Source organism: Girardinichthys multiradiatus, chromosome 18, assembly GCF_021462225.1.
Source record: "Girardinichthys multiradiatus isolate DD_20200921_A chromosome 18, DD_fGirMul_XY1, whole genome shotgun sequence".
NCBI classification, from domain to species: domain Eukaryota; kingdom Metazoa; phylum Chordata; class Actinopteri; order Cyprinodontiformes; family Goodeidae; genus Girardinichthys; species Girardinichthys multiradiatus.
Genome location: NC_061810.1, coordinates 42736957 through 42754945, shown reverse-complemented (window position 1 = coordinate 42754945; position 17989 = coordinate 42736957). Strand labels below are relative to the sequence as shown.

The window sequence follows — 17989 nt, the reverse complement described above, 5'->3', positions numbered from 1 at the left end:
GGAACAAATTCCTCCCATAAAGTAACCAACCCCCTACCTTCAGATCCTCTGCTTGCACTAAAGATCTCCGAGGAAGATGTAAACAGGCTCTTTCAGTGCATGAAAACAAAGAAAGCTGGAGGACCTGATAACGTCTCCCCATCATGCCTGAAAGCCTGTGTAAATGAACTCGCCCCTATCTTCACCCGGATCTTCAACAAATCACTGGAGAAGTGTGAGGTGCCCTCCTGCCTCAAATGATCCACCATCATCCCGGTACCCAAGAAACCCACCATCCTAGGATTAAATGACTACAGGCCTGTAGCCCTGACGTCTGTAGTCATGACATCCTTTGAGCGGCTGGTGTTGAAGCACCTGAAAGACATCACAGGCCCCCTGCTGGACCCCCTGCAGTTTGCTTACCGAGCAAACAGGTCGGCAGATGATGCTGTTAACTTAGGTCTACATTTCATCCTGCAACACCTCGACCACCCTGGGACGTACGCCAGGATCCTGTTTGTAGACTTCAGCTCGGCCTTCAACACCATCATACCAGACATCCTCCACCAGAAGCTCACCCAGCTCAACGTCCCAGCCTCCACCTGTCAGTGGATCAACAGCTTCCCGACGTACCGACAGCAGCAGGTGAGACTGGGGAGCATCTTCTCCCGAACCAGATCAATAAGTACTGGTGCCCCCCAGGGGTGTGTTCTATACCCCACTCCTCTTCTCCCTGTACACAAATGACTGCACCTCAGCGGACTTGTCCATGAAACTCCTTAAGTTTGCAGATGACACCACTGTCATTGGACTGATCCAGGACAGTGATGAGTCTGCATACAGACAGCAGGTGGATCGGCTGGTCCACTGTTGCGGTCAGAACTACATTGAACTCAACCCACTCAATACTGTGGAGATGGTGGTGGACCTTCGGAGAACACCACCCCCATACACCCCCCTCACCATCCTCAACAACACCGTATCAGCTGTGGACCACTTCAGGTTCTTAGGAACCACCATCTCTGAGGACCTGAGATGGTCTTCACAAATAGACACTGTTCGAAAGAAGGCCCAGCAGAGACTGTACTTCCTGGGGCAACTCAAGAAGTTCAACCTTCCACATGAGCTGCTGGTCATCATCTACACTGCCATCATTCAATCTGTCCTGTCTTCATCCATCTCAGTGTGGTTTGGCTCATCCACAAAACAGTACAGGTCCAGACTGCAACGAATAATCAGGACTGCAGAGAGAATAATCAGGGCTGACCTTCCCTCCATCCAGGACTTATACAGGTCTACGGTAAGGAAAAGAGCTGCTAAAATCTCTGCAGACACCTCACACCCTGCACATAAACTGTTCAGAGCTTTACCTTCAGGCCGCTGCTACAGAGCACTGTTTACTAAAACCATCCGCCACAAAGACAGTTTCTTCCCCAGGCTGTTTCTCTGCTGAACACTCAATAGAGTACAGAAAAAGAGTTTTATTTGTAAAAATGTTTTCACTCACTTTACATTATGCATTACTTGGTGTTGGTCAATCACAAAAAATTCTGAGAAATACAGGTCCTTCTCAAAAAATTAGCATATTGTGAAAAAGTTAATTATTTTCCATAATGTCATGATGAAAATTTAACATTCATATATTTTAGATTCATTGCACACTAACTGAAATATTTCAGGTCTTTTATTGTCTTAATACGGATGATTTTGGCATACAGCTCATAAAAACCCAAAATTCCTATCTCACAAAATTAGCATATTTCATCCGACCAATAAAAGAAAAGTGTTTTTAATACAAAAAACGTCAACCTTCAAATAATCATGTACAGTTATGCACTCAATACTTGGTCGGGAATCCTTTTGCAGAAATGACTGCTTCAATGCGGCGTGGCATGGAGGCAATCAGCCTGTGGCACTGCTGAGGTCTTATGGAGGCCCAGGATGCTTCGATAGCGGCCTTTAGCTCATCCAGAGTGTTGGGTCTTGAGTCTCTCAACGTTCTCTTCACAATATCCCACAGATTCTCTATGGGGTTCAGGTCAGGAGAGTTGGCAGGCCAATTGATCACAGTGATACCATGGTCAGTAAACCATTTACCAGTGGTTTTGGCACTGTGAGCAGGTGCCAGGTCATGCTGAAAAATGAAATCTTCATCTCCATAAAGCTTTTCAGCAGATGGAAGCATAAAGTGCTCCAAAATTTCCTGACAGCTAGCTGCATTGACCCTGCCCTTGATAAAACACAGTGGACCAACACCAGCAGCTGACACGGGACCCCAGACCATCACTGACTGTGGGTACTTGACACTGGACTTCTGGCATTTTGGCATTTCCTTCTCCCCAGTCTTCCTCCAGACTCTGGCACCTTGATTTCCGAATGACATGCAGAATTTGCTTTCATCCGAAAAAAGTACTTTGGACCACTGAGCAACAGTCCAGTGCTGCTTCTCTGTAGCCCAGGTCAGGCACTTCTGCCGCTGTTTCTGGTTCAAAAGTGGCTTGACCTGGGGAATGCGGCACCTGTAGCCCATTTCCTGCACACGCCTGTGCATGGTGGCTCTGGATGTTTCTACTCCAGACTCAGTCCACTGCTTCCGCAGGTCCCCCAAGGTCTGGAATCGGCCCTTCTCCACAATCTTCCTCAGGGTCCGGTCACCTCTTCTCGTTGTGCAGCGTTTTCTGCCACACTTTTTCCTTCCCACAGACTTCCCACTGAGGTGCCTTGATACAGCACTCTGGGAACAGCCTATTCGTTCAGAAATTTCTTTCTGTGTCTTACCCTCTTGCTTGAGGGTGTCAATAGTGGCCAGCAGTCAGGTCAGCAGTCTTACCCATGATTGGGGTTTTGAGTGATGAACCAGGCTGGGAGTTTTAAAGGCCTCAGGAATCTTTTGCAGGTGTTTAGAGTTAACTTGTTGATTCAGATGATTAGGTTCATAGCTCGTTTAGAGACCCTTTTAATGATATGCTAATTTTGTGAGATATAAATTTTGGGTTTTCATGAGCTGTATGCCAAAATCATCCGTATTAAGACAATAAAAGACCTGAAATATTTCAGTTAGTGTGCAATGAATCTAAAATATATGAATGTTAAATTTTCATCATGACATTATGGAAAATAATGAACTTTATCACAATATGCTAATTTTTTTTAGAAGGACCTGTACATTAACATATAGGGCTGCACGGTGGCGCAGTTGGTAGCACTTTTGCCTTGCAGCAAGAAGGTCCTGGGTTTGAATCTTTCTGCATGGAGTTTGCATGTTCTCCCCGTGGGACTCCGGCTTTCTCCCACAGGCCGAAGACATGCCTGTTAGGTTAATTGGTCACTCTAAATTGCCCTTAGGTGTATGAATGAGTGTGTGCTTGGTTGTGTGTTGCCGTGCGATGGACTGATGACCTGTCCAAGGTGTACCCCACCTCTCGCCCAGAGATTGCTGGAGATAGGCACCAGCTTCCCCGCGACCTATTATGGACGTGACGTGAAAAAGTACATGAATACTTTTTCAAGTCAATGTATCTTCAAAACTTGTTTCTTTTGGCTCACATTACATGATCAGGCATGAATTATTCTATATGTTTTCTCTCCTCTGAAGGGTTCACAAGAACATCAACAAATTACAGAAAATATTAGGTATTAAGAAAGAAGCTCTGGTTAAAAGTAGATGATAAATGGAAAGATAATACATTTGGTTGATCAAGGAGTAAGGATGAGTTACAGTGGGAAAGGAAGTGGTTTTAAGTGGAGCCAGAGTGTGAGAAGATAAGGTGAGGATTAACTAAGGAGGTTACGAAAGAAAAGAAGGAGTATAATGTGGAGGAGACAGAAGAGTGGTGTTTTATCTTGAGTACCTTTAGGGAAGGAGTAAAACTATGAAATAAATCAGAATAACAAGATGACAAAAATAAATTAAAATAAATTAATGTCGATCAAAAAATGCGGGGGCTTACTGAGTGCCTGTTGAGCAAGGGATGGATTGCATCAGTGCTGCTTTATTGTTGAATGAAGACAGATTTTTTTCCAGGCTGCACTAATAGTTTGTGCTGGATCAAGAGTGAGTGGGAACTAGCTCGAATGAGGGCAGCCAAAATGGATTTTCGTAAATGCTTTTGCCAGGTAAAGACGAAATCTGGTCTTTTAAAAGGTGTAACACTTTTAGTTACTAAATGCAAATGCAGAGGGCAGCGACAATATGGGGAGACTGTAAAGAAATAAACTAAAGCAAGGCAGAGTGTTGCTCCTCGGCTGAGGAGTGAATGGAAAATGTGTCAGTGGAACACAAGAAGGGATCCTGTGAATAAACAGAGCAGATGACTCACCCTTTCTAGGATGGCAGAGATGACCACGGGGTGGGGGTGTAGGCACCTTGAATAAGGCTCTAAAACCCCTCCAATGTAGGCATTCATGCATGAAAACACACAGCCCAGCTCCTGTGTCACACTCAGTTGGCAGAGCCGGGACAAACCATCTATTGTCCAACTTTCCCAACTAAAGCTGCAGCTCCAAACAGGGCAGGAGTTTTGTATTTAGGGGATTTTGAAGGATTGTTGACCACATGTGTGTGTGACCGGAATAAAAAGCTTTGGAAATGTTCAGGATCTGTACATCATTTAGTTTGAGAATGTTTTTGTTTTGTTTTTTTACAAAACAGAAATTCTTAATATTAAAGTATTACAAATACAAAACATTAATAATGTACCTTGTCATTTTTGAATAAACACCTAGGATTTGTATTATTCCAGTAGGCCTTTACTGCACATTAACCCTTTTTCTCATGCAGTACATAAAAGTTTTGCAAATGCTTGTTACATGTGCAAAACATCCAGAAGAACGCTGCAGATGGCAGCCTCAATACTTCACTCTCTTATATTTTGTGTATTTTCTTGTGTTTCCAGAGAACACCACCCACAATGCCTCCTGTCACCATCTTCAAAAACACAGTGTCTACTGTGGATCACTTCTGGTTGCTAGAAACCACCATTTCTCGGAACCCGAGATGGTCCTCACACATAGAGACTGTTCAGAAGAAGGCCCAGCAGAGACTGTATCTTGTACGGCAACTCAAGAAGTATAACCTACCACAGAAGCTGCTGGTCATCTTCTATACTGCCATTATTCAGTATGTCCTGTGTTCGTCCATCACTGTGTGGTTTGGCTCATCTAAAAAACAGGACGGGTCTAAACTACAACAAACAATTAGGTATGCGGAAAGGATCATCTGGGCTGACATACCCCCCATCCAGGACTTGTACAGGTCTGGCGTCAGGAAAAGGGCAGCTAACAACTCTGCAGGCCCCACACATCCTGAACACTTTTACCTTCAGATTGGTGCTACAGAGGACTATTTGCAAAAACCACAGAGACAGTTTCCTTCCCCAGGCTGTCACACTGATGAAAACGTCTTTCCCTTTTGTAAAAAACACTGTATATATACATATTTACAGAAAATCTTTCTTATATAGTTATATCTAAAATGTCTTCATTGAGAGCAAAATGGAACCAAAGTCAAATTCCTTATTTGTGTGCAAAAACTTGGTGAACAAAGCTGATTCTGACTCATAAGCGCAGACAGCAATCAGATAGACTGAGGATGGACCTTTGAACAAAAAGAAAGCCAAGGTTTCCTCATCACAGAACATAGGTACTTGTGGGATAAGTTGTATTCAGACTGAGTTTCAATGTAATCTGTGTAGCTACCTTGCAATACTTTGACTCAAATAGATTGAACAAACAATAACTTTAACCTAACAGGTTAAGTGCCTAAATATACCTTTGGTGGAGTTGAGTTTAATCGCCCTACTATTTAAATAGCTGTTTGCTGCCTTAAATAGACAGTAAACCATAGAAATAAACCCACCACATATAGGGTTTACTTTCCAAATACCCAAGCAAGCGTGTTGCATTGGTTGGGAGAAGCCAAGATAGAGGATGGTGGCATCAGTGCTAAAGAGAAACAAATATCACTATCATACTAGTGTTGCTTTTCAACAATATATAAATTAATTTATGGATGTAACCAGATTCATACCTAATCCAGCGTACGTTATCAGTAGATGGTAGTTAATATAGCTTTAACATAGTTAAAACTACATAAGAAATATAGAGTCACTTGAAAACATTAGGACGTCCTATTAAATATTCAGGTTTTTATTAAAAAATTGTCAAAGGTTTTCAGTATTTCTGAAAAAAAGTGATTTATTTTCAATAAAGATAAAAAAAAAAAACGTATTTTAATCATTAAACCAAAATGTGCTTTCCAGCTAAAGAAAAAAATGAGGACACCTCACATCCTATTACCCCACAGTATCTCAATAAGATCAAAATCTGGCCTTTGACTGGGCTATTCCAGGACTTTCCACCGCTCAGTTCACAGCCATTCCTATGTGGGTTTTCCGGTATGTTTTGGGGGGTTCTCATGTTGCAGGGTCCAATTCCAATGAGGCTTTATTTTTTCACAGATGGTTTCACATTTTCTTCCATAACCCTCTAATACATGGTTGATTAGTGGATTTTATAATGTAAGCTGGCCAAGTCTCGCAGCAGTAAAGCATCTCCTAACCATGATATTCCCACCTCCATGCTCCACAGTTGGCATGGAGGTTCTTTTTCCTAAAATACTGTTTTTAGTTTATGCCAAAGATGTCGTCTATTCTGGTGTCCAAATAAGAAAATGTTCAGCTTGACTGTCCAAAGATCATTATTCCAGAGGTCATTGGTCTCGTCAACTTTCTCTCTGGCAAACTTCAGTATAGCCATCATATTTTTCTTGGAGATCAACGGTTTTCTCCTTACACACCTCCCATTAAAAGGTAAACTTGGACATATATATTTTTTATTGTACAGGCATGCAGTATGCACTAGGAAATGCCTGTTATTGGTCCCTTAACAACACTGTAGGGATTTTGAAGACTTCTTCTAACATCTCGTGGTCTGCTTTCAGGATGAACTTATTGCACAACCAGACATGGGCATGTTGGCAGTTGCTTTAAATGTCCTCCTCTTGTGGACTATTTGGTACAGTGGGAAGATTGATTTCAAATTCTTTGGACACTACTTTAAATTCCTCAAAAATCTAAGCTGCAGGCATCTTCTTTCTAAAGCCAACAGACAGCTCTTTGGATCTTATTGGTTTACACTCTCAAACCACACATCAAGCTGAATGTCTGAGGCTTAAACAGAGCAAACCTTCAAAATGCTGAGTTATGATGTTCCTGATGTGATACTCCTATGCATTATTTTTGGCCTGTTTAAGTGGGAATAAATGCTGGGGTGTCCGATTTGTTTTCTTACCAGAAATTGCATTTTTTATACATACGTCTTTTCCTCAGTTTTTAACAAATATATATAATATCCAAATATGTTCAAATATGTCAGAAAACTCTCAGGCTTTTGTAGAGTATACAAATTTTTTTTCACATGACTTCCGCATTGCTAATAATAATAATAATAATAATAATAATAATAATAATGACTACTCGGCGCATGAGACATTGAATACTGCTGGATTTAAAAGACTGGCTGAGCGGACTTTGTGTAATCTATTTAAATAATTAACAGCACAAGTTTTATGTGGATAGGCTCCCAATCAACTCAACGCCTTCCAATACAGGGGCTGCTTCACCGAGCAGGAGGGGCTGTTAGACAGAAGGGAGCCAATCCAGTGTGGAGCTCACTCATTGAGAATAAATCAGAATTATGTAAAAAAAAAAAAACCACCTAAGATATTTCCATGGCAAAAAGCACATGACACAAAATCGTGATCTAAAGGCTTTGCTGTGACGACCAAACGACATTAGCCACAATTGTGTGCTTTCATGAACACATATGTCAGCATTTTGACTGTTTACATAGACTTCTCAGGATATCGGAGTTTCATGCTCTGCTTTAAAACAGCAGTGGGGCGCTTTTACCAAAGAGAAGCAGAGGGTGGAGCAGGCATCATGCTGCATTATGTCTATAATTAGGAATTTAATGAATTTAATTGTATTATTAAATTACTGATGTACATGTACCAGACTTAACTGCATGTAATTGAACTTTAATTTAACCTTTATGTATGATTTGCATCACATCATTAGTTTGTGCCATTTAAATGCACTTGGGACAGATTGCCGACACATTTAGATCCGACTGTTCAGCAAACATTTGTATGTCAATCTAAAGGTAAATCTGTCCCGGTCACAATTTTCCACACAAACTCCATGACGTTTGTGCTCTTCATGAAAAAATATTTTCCATATACAGTCAAACACAGACCTACCTGATGGCTAATTTTAAGAGGTGCAGTGGAAACCTGAGGGAATGTACCTGGGGAACTAGTTTTTTGAGCCTAAAGTTATACAAGACTTGTCTGTCAGGTGATAAACTGTGTATTACCGGCAAGGCTATAAGGGCATGCGTCAGTGTTGTAATCTTTACATTAGTTCCCTCTGTGATCATTGTATTGCAAAATTCTTTTTAGCAGTTAAACCGAACAAAGTTTGGATTCTTCAACAGCATGTAAACTGCATAGAAGAAAACAGATGACAACATCATCTTGTCACAGATTTTAATGAAAGCAAGACAATTAAAGAGACATGCAGATTTTGGAAGGATTCATATTTTTTATGTTTTTATTACCAAGTTCAAAAGCTCTACAACAAAATATTTGAAATGATTAAAATCAACACATGAGCTGTTCTTAAATATTTTTTCAACCATTCACATGTGCTCAATCTGCCAATGAAGCTGTTAAGCTTTGAGTGTGTTTGTGTGTGTTGTTTTGAGCTTGCTACCCTCCTTAACCTCCTAATCTCCCTTGATTAATCATAAAACAACATACCTGACCAACCATCAGCACTGAAGAAATAAACCCAGATTTTCTCTCTGTCACATTTTTGTTGTTTGAGGAGGTTTTAAGAAACACAATGAGCTGGGTTATACAAACATTTCTGTTCACAGGTAGCTCTGCCGTATTCGACCACCAGCCTGGGTTACCACTTTCACCAATATTTTCCCTGAGATCCAACTGTAAATGTATTCACCTACATATTTATCTGTATGTTTGAAGCCCTATTTGACTGGGGCACTGACACTGATTTGTGATATATTAGAGACCACTTGGTTATCAGGGGCTATGCAGATGAACAACAAGCTCTCTACCTTGGTAAAGCCTTTATCTTATCAGGCCCAGTGTAACCTTACAGCAGGGTCAATTCTGTTATGGACTCCCACCTACCTGCTTCCTGCTCTTTGTGGTTGCATCTATTCCTGACAGCAGTTTATCACTGCGTGGAACTGCGGAAGTAGGCCCACGCAAGTAATCCAACACCATAGTTTTCATTCTTCTCTAATCCAACTTCAGTGATGCCTACACGCTCCAATAAACCTTGACAGCAGTTCACGTTTCAGCACTAAATTCTCATCCAAAATGTACAGAAGTAACTTGTTTATTTATTCGTTTTTTGTTCTGTGCAAAAGCCTCGGTTTATTTATTATTTGTATTACGCAACATTGTTTTCAATTATTTTCAACCCAGTACCTGAACAGGTTCAGGATTGAACTTTGATCTGACAATTGGGCATTAACAGGCTTAAATTGAAAGCTAAAAGAGCACATATTGTGCACCGTAATGATTAAAAAATGGCTAACAAAGAAAAATGATCTTACTCCAATAATGGTATTCTGTTGTGGAAATACTGCATCAAAACACATTAAAAACTGCTAAAACTAGACACTTTTGGTTGTAACTAAAAAACAATGTTCAATTCTAAGAGCCCTTGCAAAATTATTCCTGCCCCTTGAACTTTTACACGTGGCGTGGATTTGTATTCGGCCTCTCTAGCTCAATACTTTGTAGAACTCCCTTATATAGCAATTACAGCTACAAGGTTTAGCTTTTCAAAAACTGACTCTTCTTGTCAAAATAGCTCAAGCTCAATCCGAATGGATAACAGTATCTTTCTTCATTGGATTTAAGTCTGGACTTTAACTTGGCCATTCCAACACATGGTTCATTTTTATCTAAACCATTCAAATGTAGCTCTAGGTGTTTGATTAGTGTTGTTACAGCCTATTATTGTCTTTTGCAACCTATCACAGATTTTGTTCTAGAACGACCTATGTTTAGGTCCATCCATCTTCCATTCAACTCTGCCCAACTTCCCAGTTCCTACTGCAGAAAACTATGTTCATAGCATGATGCTGCCACCACTGTGTTTCCATATGGTGGTGGTATGTTTAAGGTAATGTGCAGTGTTTGCATGTAGGCCACAAAGTTCAGTTTTGGTCTTAACTGACCAGAACACCTTCTCCACATGCTTGCTTATGGCTTTCTTTTCAACAATTTGTTGCTTTTTTACAACTCTTCCATAAAAGCAACAGTTTAAGGAGTGCATGCCTAAAGGTTCTGTGGCTGTAATGTGACAAAATGTGTTAAAACTGATGTTGTGACTTCATGGTCTTAGACTAGAGGTTTTAAATGTTTTTTATTTTCTGAAAATCTATAAAAAAGGAATTAGGTGGCGAGTACCAGTGATGTATAGAAACACAGAAGAATCTCACAAAAAGAGGAAGACAGAAGCTGAAGTGAAGTGGACAAAAAATGACACGCAGCTGTATGTTTAGACTTGGTACCCATAAGAAGAAGGACAGGCAGGTTCATGACAGGGAAACACTGACATTACAAGATAAACCAAAACCTGTTGCACAGAAACAAAATAACCGAGTAGCAACAGTAGAGTAGATATCTGCTCAGCGTACCATTTAAATATTTACTGGAAAGGTTTTTCTGCTGTACATGCCATCAGTTCTGAAATAAAGAGCAGATTTCCAATCATGCGTATTGCTTCCTGTTGCAGAGAGGATGTCACTACTTCTCTCCCTGCCAACACTTGCCTCTGCATGTGTTTTGAGGTTTAGTCTTTGAACTGAATGATAACGATGACTGTTTTTCTTGAGTAAAGTGCAGTCTTCATGTTCAAGATACAGTTGGCAGTCCTTGGAAGTTCATTTACAGTTTTTCCTGGCAAAAAGTGGGCCTTTATGCACAATTTTTAATAAGGTGGTCTTGCAGAAGTTCAGCATTAGCCTGCTTTATCTATTCCAAAATCAAATTTAAAGTGTGTTCTAGTTTTCTGTTTAAAACAGCTTTGCCTGAGTTTGAAATATCTGACTGTTGATTTGAGACAAAGTTGAAGGATGTGGAGATACTCCTGCTTCTTCATTCTTCCATCTACTTTGGGCAATGCACCAGCACCGCTGGCAGCAAAAAAGACCCTCAGCTACCACCACGCTTGACATGTGGTATATAATGGTGCAATACTGTCAAAACAAAAGGTTTCAAAGCCTCACCTTGAATCCTCCAACAATTCTAGTTATTGTGATAAAAAGCATTTATAGATAAAATAAAAAAGCTAAATTGGTGAATGCTGGCATATCCTTTGACATCTGGGACAAAATAACAGCCTGATTTTTAAAGTTCATAACTGACTGAAACACTAAATCAATGAAGCGTTCACCCTGAGGCCTAAAACTGGCTTGAAATGCAAAACTTATGTGCACAAAGTAAAAGGGACTTTTTTTTCGCAACACTAGATGTGGAACAACAACTGGTAATGGATGAACTCAACCATATTAAATTCATCATAAGAAGCCCCTTCACAGCTAATAGCATGCTTAACTAAAGCACAACAAAGCACAAATAATAGTCCCAATTGACAAGAGAACATTGACCTTATTTTGACATACAGATACATCTTAACAAATTAGAACATCATCAAAAAGTTCATTTATTTCAGTAATTAGATTCAAAAAGTGACTGTTGACTATCTGTCCGGCCCGGGACAGGTTTACCTTTTGACACCAGTAACCCACCAAAGCTCAGTGCAAAAGAACATAGCTGCTTATAGAGGGCTGTATGCAAGCATATCAATGGAAAGTTCAGTGTATGGAAAAAATGTGGTGTAAAAGCAACAGGGATAGTGGCATCTTTGAGAGAATAGTAAGTAAATTCCATTCAGGATTTGAGGGAGATTCACAAGGCGTAAACTGCAGCTGGAGTCAGAGTTTCAAGAGCCATGACACAGAGATGTATAGAGGATAGAGGCTGCAAATGTCCCATTCCTCGTTTTAAGATATTCCTGGACCAGAGACAACACCAGAAGCTTAACACCTCCATGCCACACTGCATATTCGCAGTAATGACTGCAAAGGGGGCATTTACTGTACAAGTAAAAGTACACATTTCTCAATAGGCTGATATTTTTGTAATAAAACTCCTTTGATAATACGTTCTCATAAATATAATATAGAAGTTTTAGTTTTTGAATTGAATTACTAAAGTAGATTAACTTTCAATCCTATTCTAATTTATTATGAAGCATCTGTAGATCAAGTTTCGCTAACGATGTAGCAGTTCACATAAAAGTCAAATGTGATATTGGTAGGTTCTTATAAAAAACTATTTTCTGTACAGCACTTGCATGGCCCCATGGGTGAATAGCTGAATGAAACCCCTCAAACACACGCTCTACCTGTTGCTTAACAAAACCACCTTTCAATTATAGTTTTCTTCATTTTTTATGCAGGAACCTATAATTTCTACAATTTCTACAGACCTTTAAACATATCCTTACTTTTTTGTTTTTAAAAACAGTAACTCACATCAATAAATCATACGCCCTTTGTTGCCTCACATGCCAACTTCCCCTCTCCAGTCTTCACGTCTCTTACCTTGGTGTCAACAATGGAGCAGGCAATTTGCTTCACGTAAGCCAGATCAGCAGTCTGGGGCAAAAGAACAGATTCCCTGGTCAGACCAATCTGGATGATGAAGGAGACCCCAGCTGGAGTAGGAACCATTGAGGGCATCATCCCACCAGGACCATGTCCTGCTGTCAGGTCCATCACTGGAAAAGGAGTCTGAGGAGGCATAGTGGGCATGGATATGGGGGTCCCCTGCTGCATCACTGCTGAGCCAGGTGGGGAGGCCCCCACAGGGGGGAAGAAGACCTGGGATATTGCCCCTGAGGCCATGCAAGGGCTCGCATTAGCCATTCAGAGTCCGCTGGCTCTACCCTGCTGGCTGCCCGAAGCTCTCAGCATACACAGAGATAAAGAACACACCCAGGTGCAGACGGGGGTTCTGGGGAAAGCCACACTCATTCAAACTGTTCGGGAGGGAAAGAGGAAATGTGGGTATCCACACACTGAGCAGTGAGTCCCTGTTCCACTGAGTTTTCTGTCCACTTTCCTCCAGCGGATCAAGGAAGAAATCCGTATCCAGGAAGCTGCTTCACGTCCTCTCAGACGCTTCTCTCACGTCGCCTGACTTCTGTCATTGTTTAATCCTGACAAGCACGAGAAAAAGAAAAACACACCGAAGGGAGTAAAAGCTGCCCTCCTGCTACTGTTCCACCTCCAACTTCATCCTTCAGCTCAGCTGCTCCAAAGATGTTGCTCTGCAGAGTAGAAAGTCCAAACTTGGTTGTGAAACTCCCTTAGCCGTAGGTGAGATGTGGGAAACAGAAAAAAACAATGGCAAACTTTGTATAAGTGATCTGCTCCAGGGCTGAGTAACAAAATGGCTTCCTTGAACAGGAAACTGAATGAAGGAGACCAAGAGACTGCACTCCTTTAACAAGTCTTGCACTGTTTCACTTTCAAACCCAGCGCAGCCTTTTTTTTTTTGTGAAAAAGCCGAGAGCCAGAGCTGCCTGATGTGAGGGTACCTCCCTCTTACCCTTCCTCCGGCCCTCTCACCATAGCTAAGAAGGAAGTAAAATGACTGACACCAGCTGAAGCCAATAGACGTCCAGTAAGTTCCACCTTCTGACTCCAAACTCAACATTTCCCCTCCCTTTCCTCTTTCTCTCTCCTTCCACGGTTTATTTGGCTTGTAGGCTTCCTCCTTCAGACGAGGTCAGCACAGATCCACTTACACTGCCTGAGGCGAAGGGGGCAGCTCCACGTTAAAAAAAAAAACCCTCCCATAGCTTCCTCATCCTCCTCCCAACATCAATAGCCACTTTTTGTCCCTCTGTAAAGGTGGATTTGGTGCTTTCTTCCACCTCTGCGACATTGTTTTGTTCATCAGACACACCTCTCACAGACCTTACAGCAGAACCACACCCGATGCAGAGTTGTTTACATCCTAATTTGTTGCCAGAATTCATCAAAACAGCCTAAATGGGGATAAAAAGGTGGGGTATGGTGGGTTTGGGTAAACACAGCAGATTAGAAATAAGGCTTGGTGAGCAAATATCACCATGCGGAGGACTTCTCCATGGTTATCTAATCATCTACCACAAGCTTGTAAATTTAGGACATTAAAAACATTAGGTGTTAAAATTTCCACATATTTTCCTCCTCAGAGCCATTTGTGTAATGAATCATATTAGACACATATTTCAATATCCTAATGTGTTAAAAAAAAAAAAAAAAAACATGGAACAAAAACAACCAAAGCGCCGTTAAATTGGTTTTGTGATAAAAGACCTCAATATGATAGCAGCTGCATGTGATCTTTTTCATATTTCGTACTTTGTCCACAAGAGGGCACAGTTTCCTTGGTTTAGAGGATACTTTTTACCATTTAAACCATAGAAAAATATATATCTATGCTTTTTACCAACAAGAGCAGGCAAGTATTAACATCTAAAGCAGAATCTTGACCACTTCTTAACAGCATGCAGATGTGCTCTCTCAGTCTCTATTTTGAACTTTTTAATGTCGTTTGAGAATAATTTGGAAGTGGATTTTTAAAACAATATGTATCAAGGTTTTTTGCAGTTGTGAAGACAAATTGAGAAATATATATATATATACGTAACATATCTGTACATACAGTACAGACCAAAGGTTTGGACACAACTTCTCATTCAAAGAGTTTTCTTTATTTTCATGACTATGAATATTGTAGCTTCACACTGAAGGCATCAAAACTATGAATTACCACATGTGGAATTATATACTGAACAAAAAAGTGTGAAACAACTGAAAATATGTCTTATATTCTAGGTTCTTCAAAGTAGCCACCTTTTGCTTTGATTACTGCTACACACACTCTTGGCATTCTGTTGATGAGCTTCAAGAGGTAGTCACCTGAAATGGTTTTCCAACAGTCTTGAAGGAGTTCCCAGAGATGCTTAGCACTTGTTGGCCCTTTTGCCTTCACTCTGCGATCCAGCTCACCCCAAACCATCTCAATTGGGTTCAGGTACGGTGACTGTGGAGGCCAGGTCATCTGGCGCAGCACCCCATCACTCTCCTTCTTGCTCAAATAGCCCTTACACAGCCTGAAGGTGTGTTTGGGATCATTGTCCTGTTGAAAAATAAATGATGGTCCAACTAAACGCAAACCGGTTGGAATAGCATGCCGCTGCAAGATGCTGTGGTAGCCATGCTGGTTCAGTAGGCCTTCAATTTTGAATAAATCCCCAACAGTGTCACCAGCAAAGCACCCCCACATCATCACACCTCCTCCTCCATGCTTCACGGTGGGAACCAGGCATGTAGAGTCCATCCGTTCACCTCTTCTGCATCACACAAAGACACGGTGGTTGGAACCAAAGATCTAAAATTTGGACTCATCAGACTAAAGCACAGATTTCCACTGGTCTAATGTCCATTCCTTGTGTTCTTTATCCCAAACAAGTCTCTTCTGCTTGTTGCCTGTCCTCAGCAGTGGTTTCCTAGCAGCTATTTTACCATGAAGGCCTGATTCACACAGTCTCCTCTTAACAGTTGTTCTAGAGATGTGTCTGCTGCTAGAACTCTGTGTGGCATTGACCTGTTCTCTAATCTGAACTGCTGTTAACCTGCGATTTCTGAGGATGGTGACTCGGATGAACTTATCGTCCACAGCAGAGGTGACTCTTGGTCTTCCTTTCCTGGGGCGGTCCTCATGTGAGCCAGACTCACCTTCATTACTTAAAGTAATGATGGCCACTCGTTTTTCTTTACACAGCTGCTTTTTTCTTGCCATAATACAAATTCTAACAGTCTATTCAGTAGGACTATCAGCTGTGTACTGTATCCACCTCCTGCACAACACAACTGATGGTCCCAACCCCATTTATAAGGCTTGAAATCCCACTTATTAAACCTGACAGGGCACATCTGTGAAGTGGAAACCATTTCAGGTGACTACCTCTTGAAGTTCATCAACAGAATGCCAAGAGTGTGCGGAGCAGTACTTTGAAGCTTTAGAACGCATTTCTCATTTAATGGTTTTCTTTATGTTTATAACTATTTACATTGTACGTAGATTCTCAATGACGGCATCAGAACAGTGAATGAACACATGCAATTATGTAGCAAGCCAAAAATTGAAAAATAACTTTAAATATGTTATATTTTAGAATCCTTAAAGTAGCCGCCCTTTGCTGTAATGCCTGAAATATTAACCTCCGGCCGTCTCTCGATGAACGTCTGGGAAGTTCTTTCAAGACTCTTTGGAAAACCATTTCAGGTGACCACCTCATGAAGCTCATGGAGAGAACGCCAGGAGAGCAAAGCAGTCATCAAAGCAAAGGGTGGCTATTTTGTAAAAATATAAAAATGTTTAAGAGTTAATTTACACTTTTTATTTACTACATAATTCCATGTGTGCTCATTCATAGGTTTGTTATCTCTGGTGAGTATCTACAATTTAAATAGTCATGAAAATAAAGAGACCCAATAAGTAAGAAAGGCGTTCTAAAACTACTGGTCATATATCAATACATATATATATACACATGGGCCCCCAATCTTTGGTTAAATGTCCCTTAACAAGTTCCTCTTCAGTTGTATGCTTTTTGTAGCCATTAACCAGCTTCTGGGATTCCAGCTGGATTTTTGACCATACTTCTTGGAAAAAAACTTGTTAGACGCTATTTCGTTAGCCTACTAGCATCATTGCCTGAGTTATATTTGCCAAAATATGACTCAAAATATGATTCGATTTAAATATGTTGGTTTCCACGAATGGACTTGGTAATAAACAGACCTTGACTTTCTTTTCTTAGTTTTGATGTAAGTGCTTTAGAAAAGCCATTTCAGGAGTAAATAAAATGAATTAACATTAACACACTTCATCCATAACTACACAAGTTTTAATGTCTGTTTAGGATGATTTTTCTGTTTGGAAAACACAATTGTGATCAACTTTTACCACCATGCTTGACACCGTATTCTCAAGTTTGAAAACCTCATCTCAACTCCTACAAATGTACTTCATGTCATAATGGCCAAATAGGTTAATTTTTCTGTACTCTGCCCATAAAACATCTGTCCACAAGATATTTTACTTTCCTTTCAGCTATTTTACATTTACCTCCCATTTTGAGACTTTACCCACCTTTTAACTTCTCACCTTGAATGTGGCTCCCTTGGTTAACACCCTTTCATTCCATGGTGATACGAATGTTTCTCCACTGTGGAGTGACACTGGTCCTCCAGCAGTTTGCAGCTCATATCAGGCTTGAACCTTGGTGGCTCCTGGGATGTTCCTTAACATCTGGACCAGTTTAGTTTGGTTATTCTTTCAGGCCTTGGAAAATTAATGATATATATGAACATATTGTACTTTAGTAGTTATTTGAATTCATTATCTTGGAATCTGCAGTCATTTAGAAATGTCTCCAAAGGACTATATTTCTCCTTTATAGATCTTCCCAGAGTTCTTTGAATTTTCTCATTGTTCTCGGTATTGGTCCAACTTTAAATTCTTCCTAACAAGGCAGTTTACTGCCCTACATCAAGGCTTTTGTTGGTTTTGTCAGTGGAAAGATGTCTAATTTCTCACTCACGACAACAGGGTATGGCACAAAGAAATGTCGCCAAAGTATTTTTGAAGAAAAACAATTAATCAATAGAAGAAGGAATGATTGAACAAATATTGAAATTTAAGACACATAATTTAAGAGCTTATGCAGAATCTTGGTCTATTTAAGGCTTTTCAAGGTGGTTAACATCTGATCGAAACTGTGGTTCTTCACTGTAAAAACATCCTTGTTAACATAAATAACCTTCTGTATAACACGCAAAG

General features: G+C 40.5%; 1 protein-coding gene across 2 annotated transcripts in view; it reads right to left on the bottom strand.

Moving 5' to 3' along the window:
* prkd2 (protein kinase D2) overlaps positions 1-13737 on the bottom strand; it is a 70939-nt gene extending 57202 nt beyond the window's left edge. The window contains exon 1 of one of the 2 annotated variants that reach the window (XM_047391915.1): positions 12691-13737. In XM_047391915.1, coding sequence (XP_047247871.1) covers positions 12691-13014 — 324 coding nt within the window. In that variant the 5' untranslated portion in view covers positions 13015-13737. The remainder of the gene's footprint in view (positions 1-12690) is intronic. The other variant, XM_047391914.1, reaches the window with a different exon arrangement.
* Between the last annotated feature and the right edge of the window lie 4252 nt (positions 13738-17989).